Source organism: Odocoileus virginianus, chromosome 2 (assembly GCF_023699985.2).
Source record: "Odocoileus virginianus isolate 20LAN1187 ecotype Illinois chromosome 2, Ovbor_1.2, whole genome shotgun sequence".
Lineage (NCBI taxonomy): Eukaryota > Metazoa > Chordata > Mammalia > Artiodactyla > Cervidae > Odocoileus > Odocoileus virginianus.
The window spans coordinates 74,483,991-74,500,788 of record NC_069675.1 but is presented as its reverse complement, the minus strand read 5'-3'; the positions used below and the strand labels follow the sequence as shown (position 1 = coordinate 74,500,788).

The 16,798-nt window shown below is 54.2% G+C and overlaps 1 protein-coding gene across 1 annotated transcript in view; it reads right to left on the bottom strand.

The window, feature by feature from the left end:
* HS1BP3 (HCLS1 binding protein 3) overlaps window positions 1-16,798 on the bottom strand; it is a 33,909-nt gene that overhangs the window by 12,173 nt on the left and 4,938 nt on the right. Inside the window, 4 exon segments of the mRNA XM_020898277.2 lie at window positions 8,210-8,286; window positions 8,288-8,424; window positions 9,967-10,174; window positions 14,878-15,043. Coding sequence (XP_020753936.2) covers window positions 8,210-8,286; window positions 8,288-8,424; window positions 9,967-10,174; window positions 14,878-15,043 — 588 coding nt within the window.

Here is a 16,798-nt window from a genome sequence, read left to right as displayed (position 1 = left end):
GGGAGAGGCTGTGGCAGGTATGACTCAGGCACGGTCGGGTACCCCATGGAAGCTCTGCTCCTGGTCTAGGGAGACATGATCAGGCCCCAGACAGGGCAGACAAAAGCAGGGAGAATGTCAGCAGGCAAACTGCCAGTAAACACAGACGGCCGAAGTGACCCGAGGGTAGAAGGGACAAGTGAGGACGGTGCTCGATTCTGATTCAACAACAGGATAGGCATTTCACATAAGGTGTCACTCTGACTCCAAGCCTGTTCCTGCCCCTTGCTCACAGGTCGTGTGAGCTCAGACTGAGGCTGCACACACAGGTCACGGTCCTGGCACGCCCTCCATTCCCCTCTCAGCTCCACCTGCGTCCACCCAGCTGTCCACAGGACACACCACCAAGCTCTGCTGAGCCTGTCGCTGGCCATAAAGGGTTTCCCCCACTGACCTCTCTCTCCTCTAAAGGAAGGCAGGGAGATCAGACCCCTGTCCCCAGGGATGGGGCAGCTGAGCATCAAACAGAGGGGTCTGCAGTGGACAGAACCGCAGCTCCCGACCTGGGAGGGTTGTGGGAGGTGGTGGTGGTCAGGGGTGGGGGGGGCGGTGGCGGTCCCTGGACAGATGCAGGCCTGTGGAAGTGTGCTCCTGCAGTACACGTGTGCGTGCACGGATGGATGTCAGCTTTCCTGCCACGTGTGCCTGATCGAAGACAGATGTCCCAGCCAGGCCGCATCCTGAGCTTGAATGAGAGGCGGCAGGTGCCGCGGTTGACAGCTCTGACGGGCCGAGGAGCAGCCCTGCTCCATGGGGCTCAGGCGACCCTGTGACAGTGATTGACACGAGTGCATCCTCCCCTCCGGCCACCCAGGGGGCTTGTGTCACTGTTCCCGGGAGCGCCTGCCCCCATGGCAGACCCCTCGGAGGGGGGGGCCAAGAGCCCCAGGATCCATGAGTACCGAGTGACAAGAGGCATCTCTTAACACTAACCAGAAGATGGCGGGTACTTCTAAGCAAAGGCTCACATACAACATGACTGTTAACTTTCAAAGTCAGGGTGATGCTAAACCAGACACGGAAATCAACCTCTTTCCCAAGCATGTAACTTTCTTGCTTTAAAATAAAGCACTTTTCATCTTAAATTCAGTTTGTTTGTTTTTATCAATTAGAGAAAATTCTCAGCGTGCCAATAAATGAACATGTGAAGTTCATTCCAGGACAGTTATTCTCAGCAGCACCAGGCAATGGGCTTCCACAGTGATTAGATCATAAGAGTTGTGAAAATCCCGGAGGAAAGGCATTGATGCTGTGGACCCATGTGGGCCTCGCTGGGACAGGGGTTCAGGGACACAGTGGACAGAGGGATGGGCAAGAGCCCTGTGAAAACACTGAGGTGGGAAGGGCTTGGCACGTCTAAGTGCCCAACAGCTGGATGACAGGTACATGGAGGAGGAGGGGAGGGTCTGAGGGGAAATCAGGGCCAGGAGAGGTGGGGCGGGGAGTGGGGGGGAGGACGGACTCTGATCGTTCCTGAGAGAGGACCCCTGGAAAAGAATTCAGAACCTGTGTGCGACTGCAACCCCAGGTCGGTCATTTTACTCTCTGAATGTTTCGTTATTTGTCTGGTGGGAGTAAGGAATGCTCCAGAAACTGCAAAGTGGAGCCCGGATGCCATCTTGCTGGGCAAAGCAGAAGCCTGTGATCACAGGAGGATGTCTAGCTCACACCGTGTTTCAACCCAGCAGGCTTCACCCTGGGCCTGACGAAGTAAGCTGGCTGGTCCAGGAGGCTACCCTGGACACCCATCATTTGCCGTTTTCCCAGACTCACCCTCTCAGCAGGCCCAGCCTGCCTCTCCAGGACCTCAGAGACCTCTCTCTCTTCTCATTCATGAGGGACGCCATTTCTCTCTCTCTGCACAGGGGTCAAACACTGCCCCTCACCCAGCCCAGCAGCAGCACCACCAAGAAAGCAGGGTGGCCTGGCTCTGCCACCCCATTGCTCGAAAGCAAAGCGCCCTTCGCTGGTCACCCCCACAACGGCCCTAAGAGACTGAATCCAGATATAAAACAGAACTCAGTCCCCCAAACCCACAGCAACTGGCCCAGGAAGCCTCACTCCAACCTCTGTAGTGCATGGCCCCAGTGGCCAGGTGATTAATAGCTGCCGGCTTCCCTAGTCTTTCCCAGGGCTTCCCTGGTGGCTCAGATGATAAAGCGTCTGCCTGCAATGTGGGAGACCCAAGTTCAATCCCTGGGTTGGGAAGATCCCCTGGAGAAGGAAATGGCAACCCACTCCAGTACTCTTGCCTGGAAATTTCCATGGACTGAAGAGCCTGGTAGGCTATAGTCCATGGGGGTCGCAAAGAGTTGGACATGACTGAGTGACTTCACTTTCTTTCTTTCTTTCTTTCCGTAGTCTTTACCCTGCTTCTGGCTTAGTAGGCCCATGACAAAGCCAAATACGCTCGCCCAACCAATCGCACGGGACGCCCCACTTCCGGTTAGGCCTCCAGCTTCCCCACGTCAACAGCCTCCAGGAGGGCAGACTTGAGTCTTTCCTTTGCCACCAGTTATCTCTCCCTCCCCCCGCCCACCCGTGAGTCTCTGTAAATGGGTGGCTGACTCCGTCTCTTGCTATAGCCCACCCTAAATAAACGGCCTTTGCTGGTTCTCATACGGGCAGTCTTTGTTCATTCAAACACCCCCCAAAACACTCCAGACGCTGGTATGACCAGTGGACACTGGCAGTCCCTGCAGTGGAGAATGCCCACCCCCACATCACCCACCATGGAGAGCAAATGGACTGGATGAAGTTGGTACCCGGCACAGGTGGGGGCTCAGTCGGGGGTGACAGGGTAAGTCCTGCCCAGCAGGCAGGATGCCAAGGCTCCTGCCTGGATGGTGCCCCAGACTGCATAATTTTGGGAAGGCTCCTCTATTGCAACCAAAAAGATGCTGGAAATCAATCCTATATACACACTGGAAGGACTGACGCTGAAGCTGAAGTTCCAATACTGTGGCCACCTGATGTGAAGAGCCAACTTACTGGAAAAGACCCTGATGCTGGGAAAGATTGAGGGCAGAAGGAGAAGAGGGTGACAGAGGATGAGGTGGTTGGATGGCATCACTCATTCAATGGATATGAACTTGGGAAATCTCTGGGAGATGGTGAGGGACAGGGAGGCCTGGCGTCCATGAGTTCACAAAGAGTCAGACACGACTTGGCGACTGAACAACAAAGATACTGAGGTGAAGGCCTTTGTGCACAACTCCTAGGGCTGATATTTAACAACAGGAAGTGGAAAAGCTGCCTTTTTCATTTTAATTGTTTAAACACCCAAGGGTTTCTGGCTTCTTCAGAGCAAAGGAAACTTGAAATAGTGATAATATCATACAAAGGAAATTTCCTGTATTCCATCCCACTTTATCCTTCCAGCCACTAGGCCTGGACTTTACCTCTAATTTACAAAGAGAGAAGCTGGAGGCTCTGGGAAGTCTAGCAACTTGCCCAGTGTCCACCGGATGCTAAGTGACAGAGCTGGATGAACTTAGGACGGTCAGCCTCCAACCCTCCTCTAGGGTGATCACACACTCTAGGCTTTCCAGCTTCTGCAGTGGCTTTCAAACCACACTCGGGGCCCTGACCTTCTGTAAAACTGCCCACGGCCACCAGAGAGGTGGGCCGAGGCTGAGGGGACAGAGATCCAGAGCCCGCTACTCCTGTTCCAACCAATAGTATTAATAGTTACGTGAGGTGATAGCTGTCAGCTGACCTTAGTATGGTGATCATTTTGCATTGTAGGTGTATCAACATTGTACCCCTTAACCTTACGCAATGCCATAGAGCAACTTCATCTCAATAAAGCTAGTGTTGTTGGTCATTCAGTCGTGTCTGACTCTTGCAACCCCATGGGCTGTAGCCCGTCAGGTTCCTCTGTCCTCTGAAATCAAGAATACTAGAATGGGTTGCCATTTCTCTTTTTGATGGGATCTTCCTGACCCAGGGATTGAACCCAGGTCTCCTGCACTGCAGAGAGATTCTTTACCATCTGAGCCACCAAGAAAGCCCCTAATAAAGTTGGGGATGGGGAGGGTGGTCAGATGAATAAACCTTGGTTAGTAGATCTGGAGGTACTTGGCAAGGTGCCAGAAGCTTTCAAAACCACATAATCATCCCAGAGCAGAAACTTCATCCAAATATAGGAAGCAAGACATTTTTATGCTAAAACACATATGGTCATTTTATGAAAGATAAAACAACATTTGGATAAATAATTAGGACAAAACACACAATTCACATCCCAAAGAAATGTCCAGGCTCACCATTTGAGGCCATGGCCCAGGGCCTATATGCTTGCTCCCCGTCCTCTAAGCGGAGAGTGGGAAGCCCAGTCTCACAGGACAGCGTGTTCATGCGGGAACCAGCCTGTCCCTTGGGAAGCTGAGGGTCCTCAGGGACCTGGGGCCTGGCGGGGAGCTCCCTGGGCACTGGGGGAAGAGGAGGGGGCAGCAGGCCTTGCAGATGGGTAGGCTTTGGAAAAGCAGAGAGGACATTCCAACACAGGGGAAATTCAGCCCCTAAAGACCCCTTCACTGGAGAGGCACAACCAAGACCCCCCACAGAAGCTTTTAGGACCTTGCTCTGGGGCAGGCAGCTGGGGGGAAAGCTCAACACCCCATACACGAACAAGTTCATCATTGCCTCTAACTGCAAAAACCTACAGAAAACACCACAGTGCCATTTACAGCACATCAGTCTGATGCACCAGCATCGTTAGGAAGGTAGAAGCCTATTTATTGGTACGGAAAGACCTAGCTAAAAAAAAAAAAAGCAAATTACGGAATGGCGCACATTAACACAATCCCATTTTGTTAATACAGCATATGTAACCAGAAGCATATACCTTCATGACAAAAGGGCTTTTAAATGTGCTTTTAATTTTTCTACGCTAATTGTGTATTATTTGAGTTACAGTTAAAAATGTTCCTAGCAGAGTATTTCCAGCCAAAGGCAGAACTATTATGGGAGAACTTCACCTTTCTTAGAACTGTGAAATCTCTAAAACAGAAAGTTAAATATGAAAACTATGTTCCACATGGAAAGCGATGGTGAGGACATTAAGGGAAAAAGCAGAGTGTAAAAGGCATGTGTGCTATGTCTGCAGTTATGTGGATCAGCCTGGGACAGGGATGCACACAAAAAAACACAACTCTGCAAAGAGGAGAGTGGCTGGGTGGTGAGGGTTTTCTGTCTATCTTAAGGCACTTTCTAATGGTGTAGTAACGCCTCTTTCCCTAATCAAAACCAGGTTTAACAGACAAAGGAAAACCAGGCTTTGTGCCATGGCTTGCACCCTCCCAGCAGCCCTGCAGTGGAGCAACAGCGCCCCACAGTGGCCACAGCAGGAACGGCCGACACCTGTCACCTGGAAACGTGGCTGTTCCCCGGAGCGCCAGGGCCTGGCCCAGACGGGCGCTCAGGGCGGGGTGGCTGGGAAAGCAGAGATGCTGCATCCACAGAGGAACGGAGGGCACAGGCTGGAGAAATGAGCACGCAGAGCATACGACTCCTGCAAAGATCAGAGTGTTCCTCACCGCAGGGTGGGGTGGGCCGCACTGCACCAAGAGGGTTAACAGGCCCACCTAGGGGTCCCAGGAGAGGCCGAAGGGGAAGCTGACTTCAAGGCAGGGCTCTGCCACACCTAAAGCTCTGGCCAAGCGCCCGCTCAGCTCTGCCCTCTATGTTCCCATCTGTGAAAGGGGGGATACTCCTAGGGTCCTGCTGGAAGACTGGATCGAGGGTTAGAGCATGGAGTTGGCATCAAGTCCCGACTCTGCCATTTGGGGCTGGATGAATGTGGATGAATCACCAGACCCCAAACATCAGCCTCTTCATACACAGAATGGGCCTGATGCCAGGGCCAGCTTCCTAGGGCACCAATTCCCAAGCCAGATCCACAACGGATCCAGAAAGCAATGTGGTGAGTCACGGCCTTTTAAAAAAAATAGAATAGAAAATATCTATCCATGTAAAGGCTAATCAATTCCTGGCACTTAATACATTCTCCAAAAATGTTAGTTTTTATTATTCCCAATGGAGGCAACAGCACTGACTATTGTCACATCGGTTAAGAAAAGACTGACAGAAGGTCAAAAGCCTCTGGGATTCCTTTCAGGTGCTCAACTCTCCTCGGATTCAGGAAGGAGGCCCCTGAGTGCAGAGCTGGGGATGGCACTGGGGGGCCAAAGTGGGGGTCCCTGGACAGTCAGCACCTTGCCCAACAATCTGCTACTGAAGTAAAAGTAGGAAATTAAAGCCAGCCCTTGCCAACCCCAAAGAGCATTTTCCTACCCAAAAAAGGAGTCGCTTTGCTAAGCACGTCTTTCAGCCAAAGGCTGCACAAACCACGCAAGCCCATCTCAGTCTGACGGCAAGTAACATGTAGTTACTCAGAATGAGAGAGAATGAGTTCAAACAAATACAGACCAACACGGCCCTTGGGCTGCCCAAGGCAGATAATGAACTTCTCCCAACATGACCTCACTGTTGCTCCCACAGGGCCACTGACCCCCTCCCAGGTCAAGGCCAGCATGGGGGGGCTGGGAGGGGCCTGACTCCTGGGCACCAAGGGGCTACAGGGCCTCCAGCTCTTGTCTCCAATCTCCCTGAACACCAGGGATCTTTCTCAAGTCTGGCTCCTTGGCCCCTCTAGGCTGGCCTCATGGTGACCCTGCGACCACAAGTCCCCATGTGCCCACCCTCAACATCACATAGGAGAGGAAGTCCTGCAGGCAGTGGGCAGTGGTCTCTGGACTGCACTTTCATGCTGTTGAAGTTGAATTTGCCTCTGCCTCATCTCTCTTTGGCTCTAATTTTTTTCTGGAACAGGACTTGCCAGACAGGCAGAGACAACGTCACCCTGGGTCTTCGGTCTGACTCTGCGGAGGTGGAGGGGCAGAAAGACGGGGCCATGACATCTAAGCCACTTACCCTACACGAGAGCCCCAAGAGACCAGTTGCCATCACCACCTTGTGCTTCTGCTGCAGAAAACTGGAGGAGAGGGATAAACTGCCAGGACTCCAGCCCAGGCAGTTGGCTCCGAGGTCTCGGACAGGATTCCGAGCTCCATTTGTACCCCAGCACCATTGTTCCCCAGCCCTCTGACCGTGGGCAAGGCATCTGGCCCCTGCAGACGTCAGTCTCTTTAATATGTCAAATGACATGACAACGGCTGTTTGCGGGGCGGGCTGTCAATGAGACACGGGAGACAAAGGGCACGGTACAACACCTGGTGCGCAGTAGGTGCTCAAAACCAACAGTTTCCACCTTGTTTCTTGCTCATTTGGGCCAAGAAGTGAGGGTCCTGGGCGGGGTGGGGGGTGATGGTGTTGAGTCTGTCTGCCTCCCCTATCTCCTTCTGGTTGGGAGGTCCTGCCCACCACCTCAGCCGGTGCCTATTGGAGGGGCCTGGGGACCAGATGTCTGGTTCCCCAGTCTCATCTAGCCTGCAGCCCCTCCCCCAGCTCAGGGTGCTCACCATGGGGACTCAGGGGCAGCTCACTGATTGGTGGAAGGCAGTCAGAGGGCCAGGAAAGGAGATGGAAGAGGAGGGTGCCAGAGTCAGGACACTGTGGGGCCTTCAAGACCTACAGCTAGCTGTCTCTTCTCCAGTACATGTGCGTGTGCACGTGTGTTCACGCATGTGCACATAGAGAGAACCACAGTCTACACAGGCTGACTCTACCTCCTTCCATCACTCTCAGCCCCTAAGGGGTCACCAGTCCCCTCCAGCCTTACCTTGGGGAGGCAGGGCCAAGGTAAACAGCCCCACCTTCAGGGCAGCGGGACCCCAGCCATGCGAAGCAAGTCAAAGGCTCCACGATGAGCTGGACAGAGAACCCAGGCCTCCTGGGCCGGGTTCAGGATGTCTGGGCTGCTGAAGTGTCAGGGTTAGGGTGGCAGCTTGCCAGGCCTGAGTGCAGAATGCTGGGGGACCACCCTGTGACCAGGGAGGGGCAGGCGATACCTGGGTCCAGCCCCAAAGACCCAGGAGATATAGAGGATGAACAGAGCTGGTCCCCCTGAGTACTGGGCCCCCTCGGGGTGATGATCTAGGGAGACGAGTTTTCTCCAACTCCCAGAAGAGAGGGAGGAGCCTAGAGCAAGCCAGACAGTGGTGGTGGGGGGGGCCCACCCACCCCCCACCCAGAAGGGGAGACATACCGCATGATGCCCAGAGGGTCCAGGGCCTCCTCCTCCTCCTCCGAGGATTTCCCTGCATCCCCATCCCTGCTGGCCCAGCGTGGGGAGACCCTCATCTTCCACTCGGTCCTGCTGCTGGAAGAAGTCCAAAGCATCCTCGTCCCCTGCTTGGCTGTCTGCGTCCAGAACCGAGACATCTCTGCCACTGAGATCCGCGGCCCCGGGGGACCTGGTGCCTGTGGAGGGAGATGGAGAGGGTGCCTGACACCCACCGCCGGGAGACGAGGAGGCACCTCCCGGCACGCGAGCTCCTGCACCAGCACCCAGGGCTGGAGGCCTCCTGCCGTGTCCTGGGACTAGGACGGCAGGTCTGTGTGGGTGAGTGTGGGCGGGCTGGTCAGCAAAGCATGGAGTGGAGCAGTTTACAAGCGGGAGCCTCAGAGAGACAGCGGTTCCTCAACCTCTGCAGCTCGGGGCCCGTCGGGACTACAGACTGCAGTCCACGGGCTGATGGCGGGAGACCAGCCAGTGTCTTGGTTCTCACAGAACAGTTCCGGAAACGACGTGCATGTGGTGGGGCACATCAGGGAGCTCTGCCTAGCCAACCCCTGATGAGACCTGCCCTGAGGGTCTAGACTAGGAACTCCATGAGGCCCAGCGAGCAGGTGGAAGATTCCAGAACAAACTGGGACAGCTTGACCACAAACTGACTTACACAAGCACTTCTCAAAGCGTGGTCCACTGGCGGGTGTCCACAATGAGGTAACTACAGAAAGGGGGAGCAAGCATCCAGAACTTCCATAGCACCTTGGAATGCTTGTCTGCGACAGATCGGGAATAAAAATGGTTAGCCCTTCCCCCACCGACGGTTTGAAAAGCGTGGGTTTAGAATGCTTAACTCTATCCAGTTACTGAACAGCGTACTTTTGAAAGCAGTGAACTTCTAAGACACATCACTCTGTGGGTAAAGAACCCATCAGTATTCCCCAGAGTGCCTGGAACACAGGATGTAATGTGTACACTACTATGACATGTGGAACTAACTGGTATTGATTATGTTGTATTACGTTATGCTTTGTTATTTTATTAAGACAAATGTAAAATCCCTTTCAAAATCTCATGAACCTTCAGTTTCATGGGGTAAGCATCACACAAAGATCATTTTTACAGGTATGCTCAGTTGCTCAGTCGCATCCAACTCTTTGCGACCCCGTGGACTGTAGCCCACCAAGCTCCTCTGTTCATGGAATTTTACGGCAAGAACACTGGAGTGGGTTGCCATTTGACAAGTATAAATTCATTTAAATATTGCAAAAATCTCATGTGAGAGATCCTAATTGTACCTTCATTTTAGAGATAAGGAAACCGAGGCACAGAGAGGCTAGGAAAGTCAGACCACCCGATCCTGCTTCCCCATAAGTGTGTGTGCATGTGCACGTGTGTGTGTGTGTCTGTGTGTGTGTGTGTGTAGGTGCTTTGGAAGGGGCTGGCCAGGAGAAAGCGGGAGGGGTCAGACTATAGAGAAGGCCCCTGGGTGAGCTCCATCTAGCACCCAGCAGTCAGTCCTCCAAGGCTGGGTCCCAGGCCCCTTCCACCCACCACCCACAACCCCGGCCCATGCATGGCAGTGAATGAAGCCCACGTGCCTCAGCAGCCTGGCCGAGGTCTCTGGGCTGCAGAGGGTGCTGTGGACCACCCCCCGCCCCCCTCCCCCCAGGGCAGCGAGGCCTTGTTCTGGGCCAGGGCCCCCTAGGGATTTGGGACAGGGCCTCAGGTACCTAAGAATTCCAGCAGCTCGGGGCTGCCTGCCAGCTCAGCATCCTTGGAGACACAGCGCAGAATCTCGTCGAACAGGGCCCTCCGCTCCCGGATGTCGCCCTCCCCAACAAACAGGACCTTCCTGGGGAGCGGGGGCAGGCTGGCCGTTGGGTAACGACTGCTGAGTTTCTGGTAAAACTCCTCAATGTCACTGTACTTTTTGGAGACCTGGAATGAGAGGAGCAGGTGGTTTCCTGAGTGAAAAGGGAAATCAGAGAGGGCTGTGTCCCGCCCCCCAACCCCAACAGAAGACCCCACAAGGGCTCGGCTCCTTGGTGGGCCCTCCTCCGGGACCAGATGAAGGTGCCTCCCTCCCGACCCTCTGCCCCACGCCCTAAGCTTCCTGATCAACACTGAGCAGAACCCCCGAAGTCCCAGTGGCCCAAAGGAAGGATGCAATCATGGTGGATTCAGGGTCCTGTCACCAGTCTGGGTAGAGACACTTGATTCAGGGACTTGGCCTGCAGGTGACTGTGACCTACACCTCCATTCTGCGCTTCTGTGCATTAGTGGGGTGACCTCACGGTCTGGCCGGCTGTTAGGTCCTCTTCCGGCAATGAGCCACCTTTTCTCTGGGTCATTCTCCTGTGAACTAGCAACAGCCTTCGACAAGGCCGGTCCTTACAGTGCTCAGATGGTGGAGAACAGATATGGTAAGGCTGGTTTCTGGTCCTGGGGCCAGCCAGGACCCCTCTGCACACCGGAACCTCAGGAAGGCAGGCCGGGGCTCCTCCTGGCTGTTAGAAGGTGGTCCTCGGCCGTCAGAGTCACCCCCCGGTCACTCGGCTTCCTGTGGAGCTGGGAGGTAACTGCTACCACCTCTCGGCCTCTCCCTGGAACTCCCGCTGCAGCCAAGGGCTCGTCCACTCATCAAGCTCTTGCTGTGTGTTTACTCCGCATGGGGATACTCAGCGTGGTCCCTGAGGCTCCAGGCTTCCAGTTAAGGGAGCAGCTGTAGGACTGGGGATCGGCGCCGTCACTGTGGTCTGTATAAGCCAACGCAGGCACTCAGAGAAGTCACCCTCTCCACGCCACAGCCCACAGCCCAGGGTCCTCCCTTGTCCTGGACTCCTCTGTGCTCTCCCCACACGCCGGGCCTGTCCCCTCAACTCCTTGGGAGCATTAGGGATGAACACAGATATGCCCACCTCTGCTCCCAGACCAGGGCTGTGCGGCCAGCACACACGGAAACGCTGCCGTCCCTGATGGGCTGTGGGGCGTCTGGATGCGTTCAGACAAGGGACAGCCGGCAGTCCGGTCACCCAGCTCTGTTGGAGCACACAGCCCTGGCTGTCGAGCATAGGCATCAGAGCCCCCAGGCTGGGAGAGTTCCAGATGCTGGCAGGTGGCTGGGGCACTGGGAGACTCCAGGAACCCCCAGTGGGGAGTCTTCTGAGACGGGGGACTGTGGCCTGCAGTTGTCATCACAGAGTTTGACTCGGGAGCTTTGCTGAGAACAGCTTTCAAGGAAGGCTTTCAAAGAAAGGTAAGAGCATCCTTTCACAAAAGTGATGCAGGCTCCAACTCCTGGTGGTCCCCCAAACCTGACTCCACCAGGTGGGGGGCTCAGAGCTCCCTCTTCAGACCTGACTGCTCCATGCAGGCCAGGCCACCGGGCCCACCAGGACCCAGGCTCTGGGAGCCAGCGGTGGGTCTCCAGGGCGCTGGGGGTACCATGGACAGCCTGGGGTACCATCCCATCCCAGGCCCACACTCACCAGTGCTCCAAAGCTAGGGCTGCCACTCCTTTTAAGGAACAGAAAACAAAATGCTCATTCTTTTTTAAAGCTAAGTCATGAAACTTCAAAGAAAGTTCAGGTTTTGGGATACACCCCCAGATCTCATAGGGTGTAAATGCGTGCTTGGCTCCCACAGGTGGTTCAAAATGTTTGAGGGGCAACCCCCTGCATGGGCACCCTTGCACACAGCTCCCACAGGGCAAAGGTATCACTGGTCAGGAGAAAGTGGCACAGGTGCAACCATGGAGGGGTCAGAGTTGTCCCCACACACCCTCGCTGGGAAGGCCAGCCAGGACCCAGCGTTGCCAGCCAGGGCCTCTCACGGGCCCCCGAGTGCTGCCTCTCTGTCTTGCCCAGGGACTTGGGTCTCAGATAGCTCTTCTTTGCTCCCATCTCTGAAAAACGTAGGTACTCTAAGCTCCATTGGGGTCAAACCAGATTTGACCCCACCCAGTGGAACAAAGCAGCTCCTACCTGCTATCACGCTGCACCTTGGTTCTCACCAAGAGTCTGTTTAAGAAGCAAATGAAAAAAATCACTCTTCAGACACTTTCCAGGATGTGCTGAATGTCTCTTAATCAAAAAAACTGTGCCATAACTTCTTATCTCTTAGAATCTAGTATGTGAAGTGTTAGTCGCTCAGTCGTGTCTGACTCTTTGCAGCCCCACGGACTATATAGCCTTCCAGGTTCCTCTGCCCATGGCATTTTCCAGGCAAGAATACTGGAGTAGGGTGTCATTTCCTCCTCCAGGGAATCTTCCCAACCCAGGGATCGAATCTGCATCTCTTGCGTCTCCTGCATTGGCAGGCGGATTCTTTATCACTAGCAACACCTTTTTGCACTGAGGCAATCAGGTGTTCTCTTGGCTTCATGAACTTGTCCACCCAATTCCTTTCCCCGGTTTGAGAGATGTTCTCCACTATCATTTCTTTAAATAAACTCTCTGCTCACTTCTCTCTCTCTCTCTCCTGCTTCTGGGACACTCAATATCCTAAGGTTGCCCTTCCTAAAAGATTTGGATAGTTCTTGTAGAATTTTCCCTCTGTTCTTTTGAATCTTAATTCCCTTTCCTCTTCTAACTGTATCATTTCTAGATTTTTATCTTTAAACTTGCTAATTCTCGCTTCCATATGGTCTTCTCTACTTCTAATCCTTTCTAATGTATGTATTCTTCATCTCACTTACTGAGTCCTTCAGATCCAGAATTTCTGTTTGGTTCTTTTTTAGAGTTTCAATCTCTTTGGGAAAGTATATCTTCTGCTCATTAACTTCATTCCTGAGTTCTGAGTTTTCTTGTTGCTTGTTGAGCTTCTTCATGAAAGTCGTTTCGAATTCTCTATCAGGTTGCATTGTTCTGGGACTTTAAATTTAGTTTCTAGAGAATCATCATTTTCTTTTTGTGCCAGTGTTACTGTTATTATTCATGGTCCTCGATGAGTTCTTCCTCTGCTGGGACAGTGAAGCATGAAACACCTTTCTTCTTTAGATAAAACTTTTTCATTTTTTAAAATATGATTTCTAACAAGTCAAGTGAGAGGCTTTTCTTTTATTCCAGCAGGTGGCGCCACAGCACAAGTTTTTGGGTTTTTTTGCGTTCCCAAAGCACTGCAGATGGTGACTGCAGCCATGAAATTAAAAGACTCTTGCTCCTCAAAAGAAAAGCTATGAGAAATATAGACAGCATATTAAAAAGCAGAGACGTTACTTTGCTGACAAACGTCCATCTGGTCAAAGCTATGGTTTTTCCAGTAGTCATGTATGAATATGAGAGCTGAACCATAAAGAAGCCTGAGCGCCGAAGAACTGATGCTTCTGAACTAAACTGTTGGAGAAGACTCTTGAGAGTCCCTTGGACTGCAAGGAGATCCAACCAGTCCATCCTAAAGGAAATCAGTCCTGAAAATTCACTGGAAGGACTGATGCTGAAGCTGAAGCTCCAATACTTTGGCCACCTGATACGAAGAACTGACTCACTGGAAAAGACCCTGATGCTGGGAAAGCTTGAGGGCAGGAGAAGAAGGGGATGACAGAGGATAAGATGGTTGGATGGCATCACCGACTCAACAGACATGAGTTTGGGTAAGCTCTGGGAGTTGGTGATGGATAGGGAGGCCTGGCGTGCTGCGGTCCATGGGGTCGCAAAGAGTTGGACACGGCCGAGTGACTGAACTGAACTGCACTGCCTCTAGTTATACTAGAAGGCTGGCACCTTCCAGCCCTCCAATGCCCCTGCTGGAGGTGTGGCCTGGTGCCCCGTCGTCACTGCTTGTGCCTCCATGGTTGCTGACGCCTTGCTGCCATCACTGCCTAGGACTCCGGGGGTGATGGGCTCTTCTGCTGTGTCACAGGATTGGCCTCCCATGGGAGCGGGTGGGGCTGAGGCCACCTGCATTTATGCCGTGTCTGGGGCTGTCAGGTTTAGGGATGCCCCCGCTGTGGTTGGGGGGTAGGGAGGGGAGAGCTGTGGGCCAGCCCCCCACCTGGAGGGAAGGGGTGGCAGGCCCTGCTGCCCAATCCCTGTGGCTGCAGGCGGCTGATGAGGCCAGGAGGCTGGAGGTGTGTGTGCCGCCTCCCTGATGCCACTGGGTCCCGGGGGCTGTGGGCTTGGCCCCCAGGGCTGGGGATCCATGACTGCACGCACCGCCTCTACTATTCCCCCAGCTCCGCCTCCTCTGTGTGCTCCGATCGGCCCACCTCTAGATGGACAGATGTGCGGGACTGCGGTGGGTGTTTTACTGGCTGTAGATTGAAGGGGAGAGACCAAGGGAGTGTCCCATCCACCCTAATGCTGACGGCTCCACCTGCTCTTCACACCACAGCTCAGCCCTGTCCTCCCTCTGAACCCTTCCCCTAGGATGGCTTAGGTGCCCCCTCTCGACACCCCCACAGCCCCCGCGCCCCTCCCCTTGGGCTCCTGTCTCTTCACAGGTCTGTCTCCCCACAGACTGTCAGCATCTGATTCACTGGTGTCCTTACTGCCAATGCACTCTGGCATCCTCCGATTGAGGGCTGGCCAGAGCATTGCTCACGCCCTGCAGCTACCTGCACCCTGGTGGGAGGCGTGTTTGTCTCCTGGGACCCCTGGACCCTGGGCACCCTGGGGAGCACCCTGCCAGAAACCCCAGCTCACCAAGAACTGGACGACGTCCTCGGGCCTGTGCTTGGCCGACTTGAACGCAGCCAGCCGGGTGACCACCAGGATCTGGTATTCCACGTGCCCCGACATCATCTTGCCCCGCACCTCCTGGTGCTGCGGCACACTCAGGTCCAGGCCCGTGTGGACATTCTGAACTCGCCTGCCAGAGGGAGAGAAGGCAGAGGAAGGTCAGGTTCAAGTCCACAGGCTTCTCGAGTGAAATGCTGCTAAGTCCTCAGGCGATCCCGTGGGCCTGGGTGCAAGGCCGCTCCGCTGGGCAAATCCTCAGGGGTCCAACTCCAGGCTACCCGCCCCCCCACAAGCCAGCCCCTCCTGAAGCCTGGCTTCCCAGGCCAGGGCCCTGCCTGTGAGTCCCTCAAGAACAAAGGCCGGTTCCCAGCAGGAAAACAGGTGACAGCAGAGAAGACGGGGCCCCTGGAAACAGCAGATTCTTTGCTCCGATGGTAAAGAATCTGCCTGCAATGCAGGAGACTTGAGTTCGATCTCTGGATCGGGAAGATGCCCCGGAGAAGGAATTGGCAACCCACTCCAGTATTCTTGCCTTTGAAATCCCATCGGCAGAGGAGTCTGGCGGGCATTCGTCCATGGGTTTGCAAAGACTCAGACACGACTGAATGACTAACACAGGCTTTGAGTGGATACTTGGCAAAACGTTACAGCTCTTTTGAGAATTTTTAAATGCTACACAAATGCAATGAATCGCACATTGAGCAAAGAAGTTATGAAATGTTTTCCCTGAGGTGAGAAAAAAGGCTAAATGTATTCCTCATTCTGGGTGAGGGTATCATGGAGACCTGTGCATGGTTTAAACATAAACCCACGACAGGACACGCTGGACACAGCGTTATCAGGGTCCAGACCTACCCTCTGCAGGGCAGGACTTTCAGAAGACAGGAAAGGAGAGGGCCCGAAGGGTTGGGCTGCCAGGGTGACAGCTGGGACATGGCCTGTTCCCCGCCCCAGAACTCTGCCCCAATCCGACACGTGACACCTTGCCCCCTGCACTCCTTCCACACAGGTCCCCACCCCCTTTCCACACCGGGCAAGTGACACCATACCACGATGCCATCTATCACCAGCTGGGAGGGCAACCCACCATACAGTCACCCACTACCAAATGTAGCAACCTCTACACCCACGGGCATTTTCACAGGGTGGAAGGCAGGGGTCCCCAACCCTGGACCACAGATGGTTGCTGGTCCAGGTTAGGAACCTGCCCGAACAACAGGAGGTGAGCAGCCTGCAAGGGAAGGAAGCTTCAACTGTGTTTACAGCCGCTCCCTGTGGCTCGCATTACCGCCTGAGCTCTGCCTCCTATCGATCAGGGGGCAGCACAATAAATGCAAGAAATGTAACAAATGTAATGAGACCAAATCATCCCCAAACCATCCCCACCCACCCCCACCCCGAATCCCTGGAAAAACTGTCTTCCACAAAACCTGTCCCTGGTGCCAAAAAGACTGGGAACTGCTGGTATAGTGAAAGAAAGTGAAAGCACGAATCACTGAGAAAGGCCAGGGCGAACTTCCCTTCAGGTGGGTGTTAAGTTCAGCATTCACGTGCCACTTGGAAAAGCAAACGATCAGCCTCCTTTCCTTTGGCCAATAACCAGACGAGCGTCCTGGCCTTCCCACCGGGCGCTAAGACCCTCCGCTCCTGGTGCTGTGACAGTGTGGCGGGCACAGGACAGCAGAGGGGACTAAAGGCTAGAGGCACCCCCGTGGGCTCTGCCGTGGGGACCTCACCTGTTGAAGGTGCTCCCGCGGCCCTACAGAGGGACATGGCCGCTGAGACCCGCTTCAGGTCAGGGAGTGTTCTGATCGCTCAGGCATGTCCAACTCTTTGCGACCCCATGGGCTATACAGTCCATGGAATTCTCCAGGCCAGAATACTG